At 36.8% G+C, this 16,250-nt stretch overlaps 1 protein-coding gene across 3 annotated transcripts in view; it reads right to left on the bottom strand.

Annotated features, from left to right (window-relative positions):
• Nucleotides 1-5,492: 5,492 nt before the first annotated feature.
• The window catches only part of SLC12A2 (solute carrier family 12 member 2), a 65,454-nt gene continuing 54,696 nt past the window's right edge, over nt 5,493-16,250 (bottom strand). The window contains exons 20-27 of one of the 3 annotated variants that reach the window (XM_030003858.2): nt 16,098-16,235; nt 15,353-15,400; nt 13,663-13,785; nt 13,380-13,491; nt 12,796-12,882; nt 10,945-11,080; nt 9,356-9,423; nt 5,493-8,437 (exon numbers count right to left, since the gene is read on the bottom strand). In XM_030003858.2, coding sequence (XP_029859718.1) covers nt 8,302-8,437; nt 9,356-9,423; nt 10,945-11,080; nt 12,796-12,882; nt 13,380-13,491; nt 13,663-13,785; nt 15,353-15,400; nt 16,098-16,235 — 848 coding nt within the window. In that variant the 3' untranslated portion in view covers nt 5,493-8,301. Of the gene's footprint in view, nt 8,438-9,355; nt 9,424-10,944; nt 11,081-12,795; nt 12,883-13,379; nt 13,492-13,662; nt 13,786-15,352; nt 15,401-16,097; nt 16,239-16,250 lie in introns of all 3 variants that reach the window. The other 2 variants (XM_030003857.1, XM_030003859.2) reach the window with 2 other exon arrangements.

Genomic DNA, 16,250 nt, shown 5'->3' with positions numbered 1-16,250 from the left:
CTTTGAGAAGGGGGTTGGGCTAGACAACGTCCACAGATCTCTCCCAAAATGATTTATTTTACAAGTATGAAAACTCCCCCAAAATAGAGCCCAATATCTTAAAACCTTCTGTGTGTTTCTTGCTCATGGAAAAGGACTTGGAGCTTTGTTTTATAAACTGTTCTTAAGAAAACAGCAAGAACAAACAATGCACATACCATTTCTTAAAATGACAGCTTTCTTACTAAAGCAGGGCAAGGAGGGTGGGTGGAAGAGTAAAATAATTTCTCTAATGCTTTTTAAAGTTAAGAAAAAGAAATTGTACCCTGTCCATAAATAACTGCTCACTAATGGCTCACCTGGGAGACAAACGATACAAACTTCAAAAATCTGTTAGACAACATAACCTGACCAGCCCTACCATTACTTCTGCCATCATGAAAATCTTAAGTCTCAGGAAGAACCTTGCAATTCCTTCAAGTTCCATATACCACAGACTAATTTGAAAGAGCCATCCACATACTGTAGTGAAGCCAGTGAAACTACATGACATCTTTTCCTGCTTTTGGTTAGATTTGGGAAGTAGATAGCTTGGATCTTACCTTATGTTTATGGACTGAAGGAACAAGCTCTGTTATGTATTTGATTTTTCTTTATCACTAACAATTAATTATCCCACATTCCCATAGGAATGTTTTAAAGTTGGAAGTAATTACAAAGAATTAACTTAAAGGTGTTTCCCATTTAAGGGAAGAGAGAATATTCCTAGTATTCACAGCAAAAGCTAGAAATCAGGATGTGATCTGAATTCCAAATCTGTCACTAAGTCACTTCCTGGTGTAAAAGCTGCCACAGAATATGGTTAATTACTGCCAGAACAAGGACACTTCTACAAACTCAGAACCTATTGCCCTTTATATTTAGAGGCTGACTGCCTATAGTCAAAGCTACCGTCAGAGAAGGTGCTTTTTATTACTAACCTTGCCTAATCGTGGGAAAGTGAAAATTTCTAGATTATGATGCATTGGGAGTGATGGTGCACAGACACATTTGCAAAGACAGACTCCAAATCATAAATTGATACTGGAATGTTTTGTGTCTGGGACAGAACAAGTTTTCTAGAATGACCTAAGAGTTTCAGGGTTGGCCCATAGCACAGGATGGAAAAAGTCAGATCTGTTTTCTGGCTAGAGAGGATGATGACTTCCTAGAGTTAACAAATAATCATAACCTTTTTTTTGTTTTGTTTACCTGTTGGAATTATTTGCATCATGGTGAATCCCAGGTCCTAGCTGAGAATTAAGCCTCATTCTTCTAGGAGCTTACAAACATGGCAAGAACAAGAAAGCACCCCCAAACCCTGCAACTAAAATAAAAATATCATGGATAAAGAGTGCTTAGTAAGGTTTGGCATGTATTTGCCAAAGCTTGAGTTTTCCCAATAAATCCTACCATGTCTGAAATACTACTATGGCTAGTTGAAGGATACAGAAAGATTTTAATGAGAATAAAGACTCTTAAAATTAACAACACTCAACTGTGCAATCAAAAGTAAAATGAAATTCCATAAGAAGTTAGCCAAAATCCCATGTGAAAGCCCACACTATTCTGTGGTTAGCCTTGATTTCATATGTTAATACTGTGAATGGCTGTTGTTGGTTGACTCCATAAAATGTCATTTCCTTTGAGGTGCAAGCTCCTCTTGGCAGGCACTGTGCTTTGACCTGCTATGATTTCTAGGTTACCAGTGCTTAAACTACTATGTTTTACCACAAGCAACAATGCTTATCTTTTGTGCTTACATTTTTGCGCTTTACATCTGTTTTGCTTTTTTTTTCTTTACCCCCACTGCTCATCAGAGATGAACTGCACTAAATTGACGAAAATATTTATAAAACACAGGCTAACATTGGATTATCTGGCATATCCTTTTGTACATGTATTCCATCCCCTGCTTCATGTATAATTTTTTTTAATACTGTTCTAAATGTTAATCTGTGTAATTGGTAACAGTAGTACAACAGAATTGTTCAAGAGTCCCTATAATTTGCAACACTGTGGTTAAACCATCCAGCCAGGCAGCTTGGTCTGAAAGAATGAAGGACCGTACAGGGCTGGGAGTGAGGATGTTTCAAGGCTAATCCCAGCTCTCTAATTTTCAGCCGGAGCCTTGGGAAATCCTTTGCTTATGACTCTATTTTACCATCTGTTCTGCAGAGATAAATTTAATTGCAGGGATGTTCCAAGATTTAGTTATTAGTTGTAAAACACTTCAACAGAGTGATAAAGTTATTCTCAAGCTTAATAAGCTTGGAAGTGCCTAGTGCTACACTATTCAGTGTCCTGCAATACTTTAAATAGCCAGTACCTGAATATTTTGGGATGACATAAAGCTTTTATCATCTTGCTCATACCTCTGTACTTGTAGAAGGTGGTGGACCTTGTCTTGTTTGTTACTTATGAAGCAAAAATACCTTGTTGAAATGTTATGGATCTCTCTGAAACTGATGGGACATGTTGGTCTGTTTTGTTTTCTAACGTCTCTTCTCTCTCTGCCTGCAGCATTTATCTGTCAGCTCTCTAAGGTTAACACAGCCCGAAATAGCCGCTGAGAAAAGCGAGCAGCACCCAGTGCTGTATGAAATGGTGGTTACTTGGTGGTAAAAAGGCTGTTCGAACTCAACAGGCAACACCTACAGAAGAGATTCCTGCATCCCTTAGAACAAAACCGGAGTATTTTTCCTGCGGCGGGGGGTGTAACATTAAACTTTTCTTCAATCCACAGTCAGAATTATGAAAAATTCAATGCAAAAGAATACTGTTGTGCTGATTCGCGTTAAGTTTAGCCGAAGCGCGAAGCCGTTTAGCCCACGAAACGGAGGGCGCGGTGCAAGAGGAGCGTCCCCGGCCGCGCCGTTTCGGGCGCTACCCGAGCTGTTGAAAGGCGGCAGTGCCACCTGGCGTCACTGTTCCGGTTCGAATTCCTAGACAACAGCGCTTCCTCGCTCCTTCGCTGAAAATCGTGTTCTATTAGCAGGATTTTGTAATTATTGCTGTGGGTGGGAACTGAGGGACTACGAAGACGAGGCACCCAGACCGGGAGCCTCGCACTAGACGTCGTTTCGGCCACTGCTCGTCAGGGTCAGTTTTCCCCAGATCCCCCCCAGGGCGGCAGCAGGGCTGTGAGGCCCTTCTTCTCTCACGTCCAGGTGCTACTGCCGTGAGATTCCTGCTAACAGCGGGTTTTGCAAGATTTCACTGAAGCATAATAAAAACACATCTCCAGCACGCACCGCCATGTGTCAGCAAACATCAGACCGCTTCACAGAAGGGCAGGCTTACGGCAAGCCAGCGAGGGCAGCCGCTCGCGGAGGATGCACGGTGCCCCGCACAGCCAGGGGCGCGAAAGGGGGCCCTTCGGAGAGAGGGCGGTTAAAACGTTAAATTTGGCATTGCCTGGTGTTTTAAATCCCGAACGATCCCATTTTCCCTCTCCCTGTTACACTCTGACATGCAGGTGAACGTGGCTGCGCAGTGGCAGCTTAGCACACCCGGGCCTGCGCAAGCACTGCAGGCAGGGAAGGGAGGCAGGCTGGCAGGGGCGGGGTGGCAAGCAGATTCCTGGAGCTACAAAGCCAACCTGTTCTGGAGGGGAGAGCAAGCAGATCCAAGGGCGAGACCAGCAAAGAAACTGTTCTCGGGTTCCTTCTTCCGCTCGCAGTTCTGCGCCTACAGACACCAGTAAGAACAGGAATGTAAGCAGTCAGCACGGGCTGGGCTTACGCCTGGTCACAGATAACTTCCTGGTTGTGCACCTTGTCATCAAGTTTGATGTATACAGCCCAAAGGACAGAGTACAGTTTGTCATTGTGAGATGGACCTCTGGGCACATGAGGCGTTTCAAGAGAAAGGACTTCCCTGCTTCTGTTTGGAGAAGCTGCATGCCACTGCTTCAACTTTCACTCTTCCAGTTCAAAAATTAACAAAATGATGATTTCCACCAGCTTGTTTCCCTGCTCTCCTAAATGCAGGCATCAGCCTCCATCAACCTAATCCGGACTCTTAACACCTGTTCAACACCATGTTGTTGAGAGGCAGAGTAGCAAGATTGATGATGCACTGGTAAAGGGCCCAGAAGTTTCCAGCCTGCACCAAAGGGAAGCAAGGCAGTGGTACTGAAGCAGAATGCCACTCAGTGCCTCTGTAGTCTCACAGACCAGAATCCTAGCTCCCACTCCAGCTGAACATAAACCAGGTTTTAGGTGTAGAGGCAAGATTTACAGGATTCCACAGAGGCTGTACAGGAAGTGTAACTAGACTAATGAACATTCACCAAGGTGAATGGAGTCCTGCTTTCCTGTTTCAAAACAAAACCGTAACAGGTTACTACGCAGCGTGAACCTTCACTGTTTGATTGCGTAGCCAAGTGATGCAATCAACCTTGATCCAATTTTCATGTTTTAGCTTCAAAAGCATATGTGAAGTCACTTATCTGTGAATTCAGCTAATGGTACTGTGTCATTATTTAGATCAACCACTTCTGCAGCACATAGGAGGATCTAGAAAAACTGCTACATACCTTCCCCTCTACCTCGTTACATACTGAAACAGGTTAGAGCCAATACTGTAGAAATTGGCAGCGTACTTTTAACAAGCATTCCCTTTCCACTGGCCTCCAAACCTCACTCACAAGACCTAGATTTAAATGCATGGAAAAATTAATCAACAAGTACTCAGTAAATTAAGGATATATACAGTAGAGGTCTGAATTTATTAGACATTAATTTTCAAATAAAAATTCTCAGTCATCCAGCTACACTGGGAAACACCAAAATTGATGAGGTTAAAAAGTTCTTCAGTGGTTCTAAGCATCACTTGATACAAGAAAAGAAGTTGCTATTTCTCCTTATGCTTTTAAACTTAAGATTTTTCAACTAGTTTCTAGTTGAATGTACATTACTGGAGTTAAGGCCAAACGTGTCTTGCTTACAAGCAGCTTTGCAACTGAGTCTTGCAAGTTATTTTCCCAACATACTTCTTCATATCCCAATGGACTACTATTCTGAGGAAGAAAGAGGAGTTGAACAGTCTTTCACTGTATTCAGAAGCAAACCAAATTGCATTTGTAATAGGAACAAATTTTCAGATCCTAATGTTTCAGCTTAAAACATACCACATATTGCAGACTGGTCTGCATTGTCTGGCAAGTCATGACGAATTTTACAGAGTGAAACAAGTTTTATTTCTCTTAGGCAACCACTGCTGTTTCTAACTCAGTAGCGGCAAACATTCCCCCGAAGAATGAAACACTTGTCTCCTTGTATCAGACACCTGAATGGCTTTAAGTTCTACTCATGGTCCTGTGCAAAGTTCACAACAAAGGTAAGTATCAGATGCGTGCAATAAGCATGTTTGCATATCAGGAACTATTTTCAGCATTAATCTGTTAAACTATGAACATTATTCCCTATCCCCCCCCCCCCAATAAAAAAAGGCTTTGCTAGGCAGGACAGTTGTATTGAATTCACTTCCTTTTATTGCAGTGACATCCCCCTCGTACAAAGTATTAACTGCAATAATTACGTTGAAACATTAGAAAAGCATTTGTGTGTGACAGTTACAGTACAGTATCAAATCTTACATCTTCAAACCAAGTGGGCCATTACCCACTAACGCTCAAATCTTTAAATTATCTTCAGTTATTTTAAAATATGTCATGTCAGAAAAAGCATATAAAAAGAATGTATGTAAAAGGAAACCTAATACAAATATAAGTGAACAAATAAATAATTGATTTTCTCCAGCTATTACTGTCTTTCTAAACCCATACAAAGAAACCTAATCTACAGAAGGTATGAATTGCCATGTGTAAGTAATTTCATTTTTCAAGTAATTAATAATGATTGGAACATAACTAAATTTGGCGTCAAAATCAAAGCAGAAGTTGGAGTGACTGCCACTAACTGGCATCTGTTGCAAACAGTTACCATTAACTGTTGAAATATTAGTGTAGCAAATAATCTTGAAACTTGACCTCGTGCCTAGCATTAGTGGACTTCTGAGAGTGCATGTGAAAAGCATCCTACATTATTTCACAGACATTATCTTAACTATCCCCATATGCATATTTAGATATATTTTATATAATTTTATACACATATATGCATGTATACACACACTTCATTTGGTTTCTGTGTTACAGATCACAAGCAATGGTTTCCTGAATGGGCAAAAAACCTTTTAAATAAGTGTACCTGTGCACATTTTTTTATTTTTTTTTAAGATAGCAGCACTAAGTCCATGCCTTACTGTTCATCTGTTCAAAAGAATGTAACCCACAAAACAAGAAGAAACATGGCAATGATTCCATATTCACAATGTGACATTCTTAACCCTAAAAAACACTGTAAAATCTGTTATAGATACGTTGGTAAGTTTGATCCCCACCCCCTCTACCTGGAAGGAAACAGCACTTTTACTGCAAACTGTCTTGTCTTATAATGTTTATCATAACAAGCTGGGTTCATGCTGGCATCAGTTATCTCACACTTAGCAGCAAAACATGCATGTTTGTTTTATTTTTTTTTAAAGTTAAATGATTCAATAGTCTCAAATCCAATTGACAGAAACAGCAAAAAAAGACTTTTTGCAGTGTATCAAGAACTAGACAACAGTGTATACTGCACCGTGTAGAATATTTTTATCTTTAATCACAACAACTTGAAGCTCTACCTTGCCACACAATGATTATGCTTTGTCCTTCAAAAGGAACAGTTACATTTCAATTTGATCTTGTATTTAGCATAAAAATACACCTTTTCTGTGCATCCTTAAATGAAAGTCACTCAACCACTGGTAAACCAATCCAGTAGCATGTCCAATGCTAATATCAAAAGCTTGTGAAATGTTTTTAGGCAATCCTTCCTATCCAAAATATATTAGGAATTTAAAAAACAGTTCACATTACTAACCTTTATACAAAGGCTCAAGTGAAATTGCTTGTGTAGGTGTTCATAGTAGACTAAATTATGAAGTTTTCAAAATATACAATGAAAGGGCACACAAGATTGGCAGTTTCTTTATTGAACATAGAAAATGTATAAAGTAGGATGTATGGAATAGATCTAAATTGCTAGACGATCAAACCTGAGTATTATTTAATAAGACTAAACGTATTTTCTGACAACTCAATGAATTGACCTAAAAACATCTCCCCTAGTAACTAGTGGTCCTTTTAACCATTTGTTGAAAAATGCGAGAGAACTGTAGCTTTTACATTTCATATTGGATAGCAAGATTCCACATAGTGTTTACTGTTTTCTGTTAGATAGCATCACATTGCTTATATTATCCCCATTCAAGCCTTAAGTTGAGTTTTGTCTAAAAATAATTTGAAAGTGACACCAAAACACAATAGGTCAAGAACTAGGACAGGTCTTTTTCTCTTCTTCTAATTTTTAGTAAGATAGAAAGCCTTAGCCAGTAAGATGAATTTGGTTTCATATCAGAGCTACAGAGCAAAGATTGACCAGTATCCTTCACCAAGGTAGCTAATGTAAGCTGTGTATCTCAGACTAGTGCCAAACTAGTACACATTGTCAAATTTGAGAAAACCATCCTCTCTGCTAGTAGAATTAGTTTTTATTTTAACTGTTACAAAATTTAGTAGCATGAAGTCTTGACAATAACATCAGGAATTTGTTTTAGTTCAACTGACCTGCCCCAATTCTCACCTTTAAATCTAACAGATATAATAATAAAAAACCAAAAAGTTTCTGACAATAGAAAACATACAGTACTAAGAACTAATAGCTCAATGGAAGACTGAAAAGCAGCATTCATTTTTATTGTAATATGGAAGAGACTAGAAACTAAAGGAAGTCTAATCTAAACTCTTAGTTGAAGGCAGATTTTGACATTCTATATAAATTTACAAAATAGGATGTACGGATGAGATTTGGTTAATTTCAGAAGGCACCTCAAGGCTAAAAGGCTTTTATAAATCTATAATCCTTTCATTGATCAAAAATAAAAATTTTATTGCTGCTATTCAAATAGCAAACAAAAAGCTTGTCTTGTTCTTCAGTCTAACAAGGAATCCTCCCCCATTAAGCAAGATTAAATTACAGAAAATATAGAATAAAACTGAAGATGTCACAACTTTAGAAATACAGTGACTTTCCTTGTGTGCTTTCAAGTCAGTGAAATAGTGAAAGAGTCACTTTTTGCCTTTGTGATGTTAATAAACTATAGACCATGTCAGCCACTCTCCCCTGGGGACTGAAGTACCATTTCATCATAGCTGTCCCATGTGCAGTACTCTTAGGAATAGAAGGTAAGAACACTCTGATGATTCCCACGAACAAGGAGAATTGGTGGCAGATCTTTAGAAAGAGCTTCTAACCAGGCCATGTATAGTGCACTAGAAACCGCACCTTTTCGTGCAACTGGCAAACTCCTACAATTCACAAGGGAAAAAAAGCATTCAACAATTAGAATAACCCAGTGGGGTACAAGTCATATTATATAAATATAAAAGTACGATTCTGCAAAGAGGTAGAAATTAAGTCAAATTTCCTAACCTTTTTAGTTTTGGGCTTTTTTCCTCAGAATTCAGTTAATGAGTTGAGAGTTCATATCTTGAGCACCACAGGACTTTACATCTATTTACCCTGCACTTTTGGCCTCTTACCACCATTTTGTATTCAGGTAGTTTCATGGAGAGCTCTCAGTTGAAGAGAGTTTCTTGAAAGACTCTTCAAGATTTTATAATACAGCTTTTTCTTATGATGCCAGGTTGGTGCAGCCTAATATTCCTTCTCACAATCCTTCCAAAACATGCCATACTCTTCTTTTGAAAAAACTACTGTAAGTCTATTTGTTCTACTCAAACTTCACTTGTAGTACTACTTCATGGAGCTCTGAAGCAGGCTCCTAAAGAAAAACACAGCGAAGAAACCTACATTCTGCTTGTTGACACCAAATGTAATTCCATGGAAATCCATCAAAAGGATGATGATCTAACTTTATCTAGAGAGATTTCCTAGAAAAAGAACTGAAAGGAAGGATCTGAAAGAGAGGGGAATAGTTGGCATGCGGGAGTGGAAGGAATGCGAGAATCCTGAGCTGCACTACAAATATAGAGGTAATCACCTAAAGCAGCGTATCAGAAGCACAAAACTACACAGGCCATTTTTCATCACCAGGATAGTAGCTCCATACTTCTCAGAAATACTTTCAGCACTCAAACCTCCTTGATAATTTCTACCCTCTAATGCCAAGGCACAGGCTTTTTCCTAACCTGTATTTACATATATTTATATTTCAAATTACAGTTCTGTATCAATTAGGATAACAGTACAAATAATTTACTTACATGACAATTATGTTAGCTGTACTTGAATGTTCTTTCAGCAACTCATTTAGCCTAATCTGGCGATAAGTCTGCAATTAAAATGAAACTTGTTAGGAAGATCTTCTATATAAAACTACAAAAAGTTCAATTATTCAAGAAAAATTAAAAACAGTTATGATCAATTGGTATGAGTCATCTACAGAAAGCATGCCACCTCAGTTTGGCAACTTGTTCACTTTTTCTGAAATACCTATGGGTGCAAGGCTGGGAAAGAAGAAAGCAGTAAGCTTAAAGTGTGCAAATAAGCGAAGTACTATGAAAACTAAATTTAAGATAGTTCCTCGAATAATGATACCATCCTCCATAGCTCCTGGAAGCAAGAGCCCCTTATGCTCTCTTCAAGGTTCTTTTAACTTATATAAACTCACAGTGAGCAGGTCTTCCAGAAGTGAAGCCTCATCTTCATTTGGTAAGCGTATCTCCATAATGGCCCTCCCTTTTTTTATTACCCTAACCTGTCTTAACGTCTGAGGTAGCTTCCTCAGTAATTTTCAGTTCTCTTTTATGTCAACTAACTTTCCAGTAAACATTCTAAGTTAACCATTTCTTACAGTTCTGTTGTTCTCAGATGAGTTGAAGTCTAGTTAGCCTCCGGGCTCGTGTCTGCAGAAACAATCAGGCTATCAGCAGACAAAAGAATAAATCACTTCCATTATCTCACTGAAATGAGTTTTGGCAGTGTTTGTAGGCATGAGGAACAGCAAGGCATGAAGCAGTTCACTAACTATAAAGTAACTGTACTTTACAAAAACTTCCCCTCTGGCCCCTTGGTCATATGCAGTTAAGAGATCTCAGCAGCAGCTGCCAGTCAATCTGCACCTACCCGTTAAAGAGATTCCTGCTTTGGTTTTTTTTGTTGGTTTTTTGTTGTTTTTTGTTTTTTGTTTTTTGTTTTTGTTTTTTTTTTTTTTTTACACTTACAATGCAGAGTGACCTACCATTCCCATTTCTTCTCTACTGCAAATCCTCACAGAAGTTGTAAAAACCCAGACAGGAAAAAGAAGATAAGGGTGGAATATACTCAGGACCATCCTGAAGAACTTCAGATCATGGAAACTTTAACCAGTCTTTCTTTAGATACTTGTCTGTATCTGCATCCTGTTAATAGGATGCTACCTGAGTCTTTTCCATACAAGCACTTGAGAAGGAATACCTCTGATGTCTGAAACCTTTAATTGCTCCTTAACACCACAATTAGATGAGGTGTGGGTTTTTTTAATAACGAAGCAAAAAATGTTAGTTTGTTCAAAAAAGTAGTCAAACAGCTGAATATAGACTATATTATTCTAAATTAACTTCTGAAATACTGTAGGAAAGCAGTTTAGGTCGTGTGTCGTCCCCCCCCGCCAAAGAATGCAGAAACTTTTTTTTTTTTTTTTTTGGTGAACCATCTAAATTGTTTTAGATGCTGCTTTCCATCAGCTATTCATAAAAACAGCTATGGAAGAGACAGAATAACAAGAATGAGCTCATTGATTACACATCCACAAATGCAGTAGAAGAAAAAAGTTTAAACAACTTTTAACATAACACTATAAGGAATACAGAACCTTTGTTTTGTAAAGCTCAAGTTCATTATCTGTTATCCTCCATGGTTCATCCTCCTTCATTTTATCTGCAACTTCTTGTTCTTTATCATCTTCATGAAGTCGGAAGGGCTCTATCATTTCTTCAAAAGCTGCAATACTGCAATGATTAAGTGAACAGCCATATTAAAACAGATATGAGTCTATATGTCAGCAATGACTTTCACAGTATCAGAAAGTAAGTTTGATTACCATGTAAAAATACAGTGAACTGAAATTTTTTCACTGCCAATTGCGGTTAGAACATCAAATCAACTATTTGTATATGGAGATATTATAATTCAACAAACAATTAGGGACATCTGTAGGAGCTTTCACTGCTCATCATACACCTAAATAAAGTTTCAGCCAGTTTAAAACAAACAAACAAACAAACAACTTTTGCTAGAGTTTTACTATAGTAGTTTGCAAGTTGAAGAGTACTACCTTAGAAAATGTACAGTAACTAACAGTAGCTTCCTTGAGAATTAAATTTGAAAGAGAATGAGTTAATATGTCATACTAAAAAAAAAATACCTATCAAGTCTCACGCTAGTGCCCTTAGGATTTTGGCTTTGGTATTTTTATTTTGCTTCTTTTTAATCTTTCTGATACAGACCAAGAGTCACATTCAAGTGCAAATAACCACAGCCATCTTGTTTAGTCTTCCTGTTGCACTTGTTCCAATATGAGGTGTTACTTGGGAACACCTTTCCCTTACAAAAGGGAAAACCCAAATGTGATCTGCTATTTTTTTTTGCTGAACAAAAAGGAGAAGTATTAACAATATTCTGTTATACAGCACGAACTGTTAAAAATAAATCATCTGCCTCCACTTAGTTTACAGCTATTTTTAGTGCCAACTGGTATCTTACAAAGGTTTTGGATATATTGTGGGGAATGTATCCACAGAGACAGAAAAAGTGCTCTAAGAAGATATAACTCATGGATCATGTCTATGAAATAAAAATAATTCCATGTAGTTCTACAATCTCAACTTTTTATGCATAAATGCATGCTACCCCTAAGTTTATACATTTACAGTAGCAGGCTCCTAGGAGCAAAGACGTCCAAAAGCATCACAGTGCAAGTACTCTACTGTTTTAGTTGCTCGATATAGTTTATACATTTAAGAAAAGGTGATTAAAAAGCAGGGCATAAAAGAATGCATATTAGCATTTACCATTTACATAAGTTGTACAACAGTATTTTCTAATTTGCATGACACGTCAATTTATTCAGATACACGGATATCCATGTAAAAGATATTTTTACAACCTTAACATATTAAAGAAGACTTGAAGGGAAAGGACGATAGTTTTTTTAGATCTTGCACATTCTGTTATAAATTTGTACTGAAAGCCATCTACAATTAATATTTTTTTAAACTTGAAAATCAGAAATATCAGATGCATGTTCATTCCTGTTTAAATTAAAAGTCCAAGCAATTTAAAAAAAGAAAAACTAGATTGGGCTGTTTGAAGACCAGGCTTTGTTACACTGAACTAAGACTCCAAGTAAGATAAAGACCATTTAAGTTTTTCTGAGCATTTCTCTTTTTAAAGAAGATTGATCCAGACAAATGGATTTTTTAAAACTGTATTTTTCTAAATTTAATATTACAGTCTAAGGGCCAGAGATTTAAAAAATACAAAATTCTATGTTCTTGGATGTGGGAGTTATTGCTTAATTTATTTCCTGCATTTTCATGAAACACTGGATGTCATAGGAACTACTCTATCAAAACTGTTATGTAGGAAAGAATGAAGTATTCTACATTCATGAAAGACATCAAGAATTCAACTAACAAACAAGTTGGGGTTTTCTGAGACTTACTTTTCTTTCTTTGGCTTAGTATTAATATCCCCAAGAACCATAATGTCCGAGAAGTCTATCCGAAATTTGCTGAGCAAAGTAGCCATCCTGTGTCAGAAAAACAAGCCTTTATGCATGATCAGATTTTTAATTATTTCACAGATAAACAGATAAACAGGGTAAACAGATAGGTGTTGGGTAATAAAAACACTAGTTTAAGGAAAAAAAAAAGAAACTTAATGTGATAGGGAAAAAAAAAAATCAAATTGACCTGGCATACGACTATAAGTCAACAACGTGCTTTGGAAAAAAAAAATAAATTTAAAACCATAAAACTAAGAGAAGAGCTATCCCTTAAAGAAAACCTCAGAAAATATTTGAAAAAGAAAATGTTAGTGTTAGACAATGCTGCAGAAAAGTTAAACCTGAGGTATCTCATCCAAAACAATCTGGGGGAAATGGAACTTTTTGGGGAGAAAAGGAATAGAATATGAATACACCTCAATCAAAGAACAAATGAAAGAAGGCTACCAGGAAGAGAAAGTAATCTACTGTGTAACATGCTCTATTAGCATTTGAAATGAAATTTTTAAAGTTCAACTTACGCTCTTCTATCATGATCAATCCTGTTTATTTTTCCACCAATGAATACTCTGATCTTACAGTCTTTCCACTTCTTCTTGGTTGTAAGAAGATATGGAATCAACAGTGTCAAACCTGCATTTTGACCAGAATTTGGGAATGATTCAGAAAACACAGCATCATGTTAAAGTTTAATAGTATAAATTTATAATCTATATATGAACTGACTGAAAGATATCTATTAAGTCAAAATCACTTCAATAATGTTTTTTTCAACATTTGTTTTTAAAGTATAAAGCACATTACCTCCATCATCAAAGAGCCACCAGACATCAATATTGCTTTTGCCTTGTTTCTTCTGAAACTGAGTACTAGCATCAAGAAGCCTTTGGTCTGCCAAGTTTAAAGGAGAAGATGGGCTCTTTGAATCTGGAAAAAAGTATGGTGAAATTTCACTTTTGAAGTGTTTTGCTTAATCAGCCTGAAATTCATCAAATGCAACTTCTTAGTATTTTCTGATATCCCTAGGTTTAAATAAAAATTGTTTTTACCCCCCCAACCCAACTCCAAATTTTGATTGAATGGATATAAACTGAGCTATATTTAGGGAGTCTGCAAACTCCTAACTTCAGCGGTTAAAGATTTAAATCTCAAAAGTCATTTAGCAGACATTTGACAAATAAAGGATCTGTAAGATCTTTATACAGTCATTTGCCTGGACAATTTAACTAACCATGCATACATACTTCAGAGCATTAGGTCATGCACTGTTGCTACCTCCTGCAAGTGACAAAACTTCCCTAAAAACACGTAGGTAGTAATTTACAAGTAAATACCACGTCCTAAGCACTTTTCTTCTTTCCTTAAATCCATTTTTCTTTAAGCATGTGGTGAAAATAAAAGCTAGTTCTGCGTATTGGAATTCTTTCTTTTGCAACAAGTACTGTTTTGCACGTGCAAGGCTCTGAAGCACAATATAGACTATTTTGTGTAACAAAGTTACTGGATTTGCTGAGAACAAGACAACAATGGCACTTTCAATGAAATCAATATAGGGAAATAGGTATTTTTTTAAAGCTACAGCAAAAACTAACCCCTTTCCCTTAATTAAAACCTCAGTTTGAACAAGAACCAGGAGTTTGATACTCATCTCAGCCCTTATTTTATTAAGAATTTTTAAATTTAGAGTACATCTGTGACTGATTTACATTAATATACTACTTTACTCCATACTGGGACTTCTTCCAAACTGCCATCTTGTGCTTCAAGATGTAATCTCACATTCCATTATTAAAACACAACAGCTTCAAGCTGTTGAAATTATGAAGAAAATGTCAAAAAAGTTAGATGAATCTTAGTTAAGGAAAAAATACGTGCTTAACTCAAAGTCTGAAACAAACAAGGAAGTGAAAACTGCTTAATCTCTCAAAATGTTGTTTATTTGAATGACTAGTACACATTATTTCAGTATTAATCTCATGGAGTGGCTATATTATACCTTAATTTGCAAGCTATTCAACAACTCCAAATAACAGAGCAACAACTATGGCTTTCAAAGATCTACCGAATAGACTGATGGAGCACTTCCACTATACCATTAGATAATATTTCCCCTCACTCCCAAATCAAGTAAGAACCAGACAGATACTGGAGACACAGAGAACTAAGCAAGCTCCTGAACACATCTCAAATGTTAGTGAAGAACAAAAGTTTAAAAAACAACAACAAAAATATATCCAACATTCATATCTTAGACACATACACAATCCTTTCTCAGTAGCAACTTGTTCTGAGAATTTCCACAAAGTTGCATTTTTCCATAGCCTAATCCCTAAACGTGAAGCACATTCCAAAGCAGATATGAAGAAACAAATTAACATTGCATGGTTGATATTTCCCTCTCTCTCATATATATGTGTAGAAAGAAGTACAAAAGGAAAACTGAAATTAATAATGCAAAAGAATGATTTAACACAAAAAGGTGGAAAATGCCTGCCTTTTTTCAACAGTGGTTGTGTTGGAGTCTTTCCATCCTCGTCCTCCTCTGGAAGATTTTTAAAGATACAAAATAAAAAGATTAATTTCCTTTGTGATGTTAATGAAAACACTACTAGTGTATATAAAACAAATTAGAAAATAAAGATGTAGAATGAAATGGATTTTCATAGAAAGAAAAGCATACAGATGCAGCCTACCAGATCCTGAGATTTATTTGTACTTTAAAAAAATAATAATAAAAAAGGAATCACATTGCTTACTCAACTATTAAGTCACTCCAAGCTTTTACTTTAAAAAGAGGAAATTTGGTTATTGTCATGTCAAAGTATCCTGAATGATTTGTGTCTGTTAACATGCATATAATATTCTAGTCTGGGGTGAAAAAAAATTCATAAATTTAGGAGCCTTCAAATCACACTTAATATATAGATGTGTGGCAGGATTCTCAAGCAATTTTTAATGCCTGTCAAACTCATTAACAAAGAAAATCCATTGTAGGTCATTGTCTACCACCTGTTTTATTTACGGAACTACATACGAAAGATTTATTTTACATACTGGTAAGCTCTAAACCCAAGTATTAAATGATTAGACATCAATGGCTAGAAAAGCATGACACACTTCTGTTCCACAGACACAAATATCCCTTAAATAATTACTTGATGAGGGGAGAGAGGAACTGAAGAGGGAATGAGAGAGACAAAGAGTGAGAACCCAAATTTCATTGCTAACTAGCAAGTTACCTTTATGGAGAGTGTGAGTTCTTTCACTAGATGATGGAGCAAAAGCTATGGAAGTGTCTGTCTCGGCCTTCTTGCTATAATCCACTTTTACTATGACATCCTTGGTACATGGAGATTTTTCTTGGGATGACAGTAACTCTTCTTTGAGAAAGC

Source organism: Aquila chrysaetos, chromosome Z (genome assembly GCF_900496995.4).
Source record: "Aquila chrysaetos chrysaetos chromosome Z, bAquChr1.4, whole genome shotgun sequence".
In the NCBI taxonomy this organism is placed as follows: domain Eukaryota; kingdom Metazoa; phylum Chordata; class Aves; order Accipitriformes; family Accipitridae; genus Aquila; species Aquila chrysaetos.
Note: the sequence above shows the minus strand (reverse complement) of the source record. Positions and strands in the feature narration are given on the sequence as shown.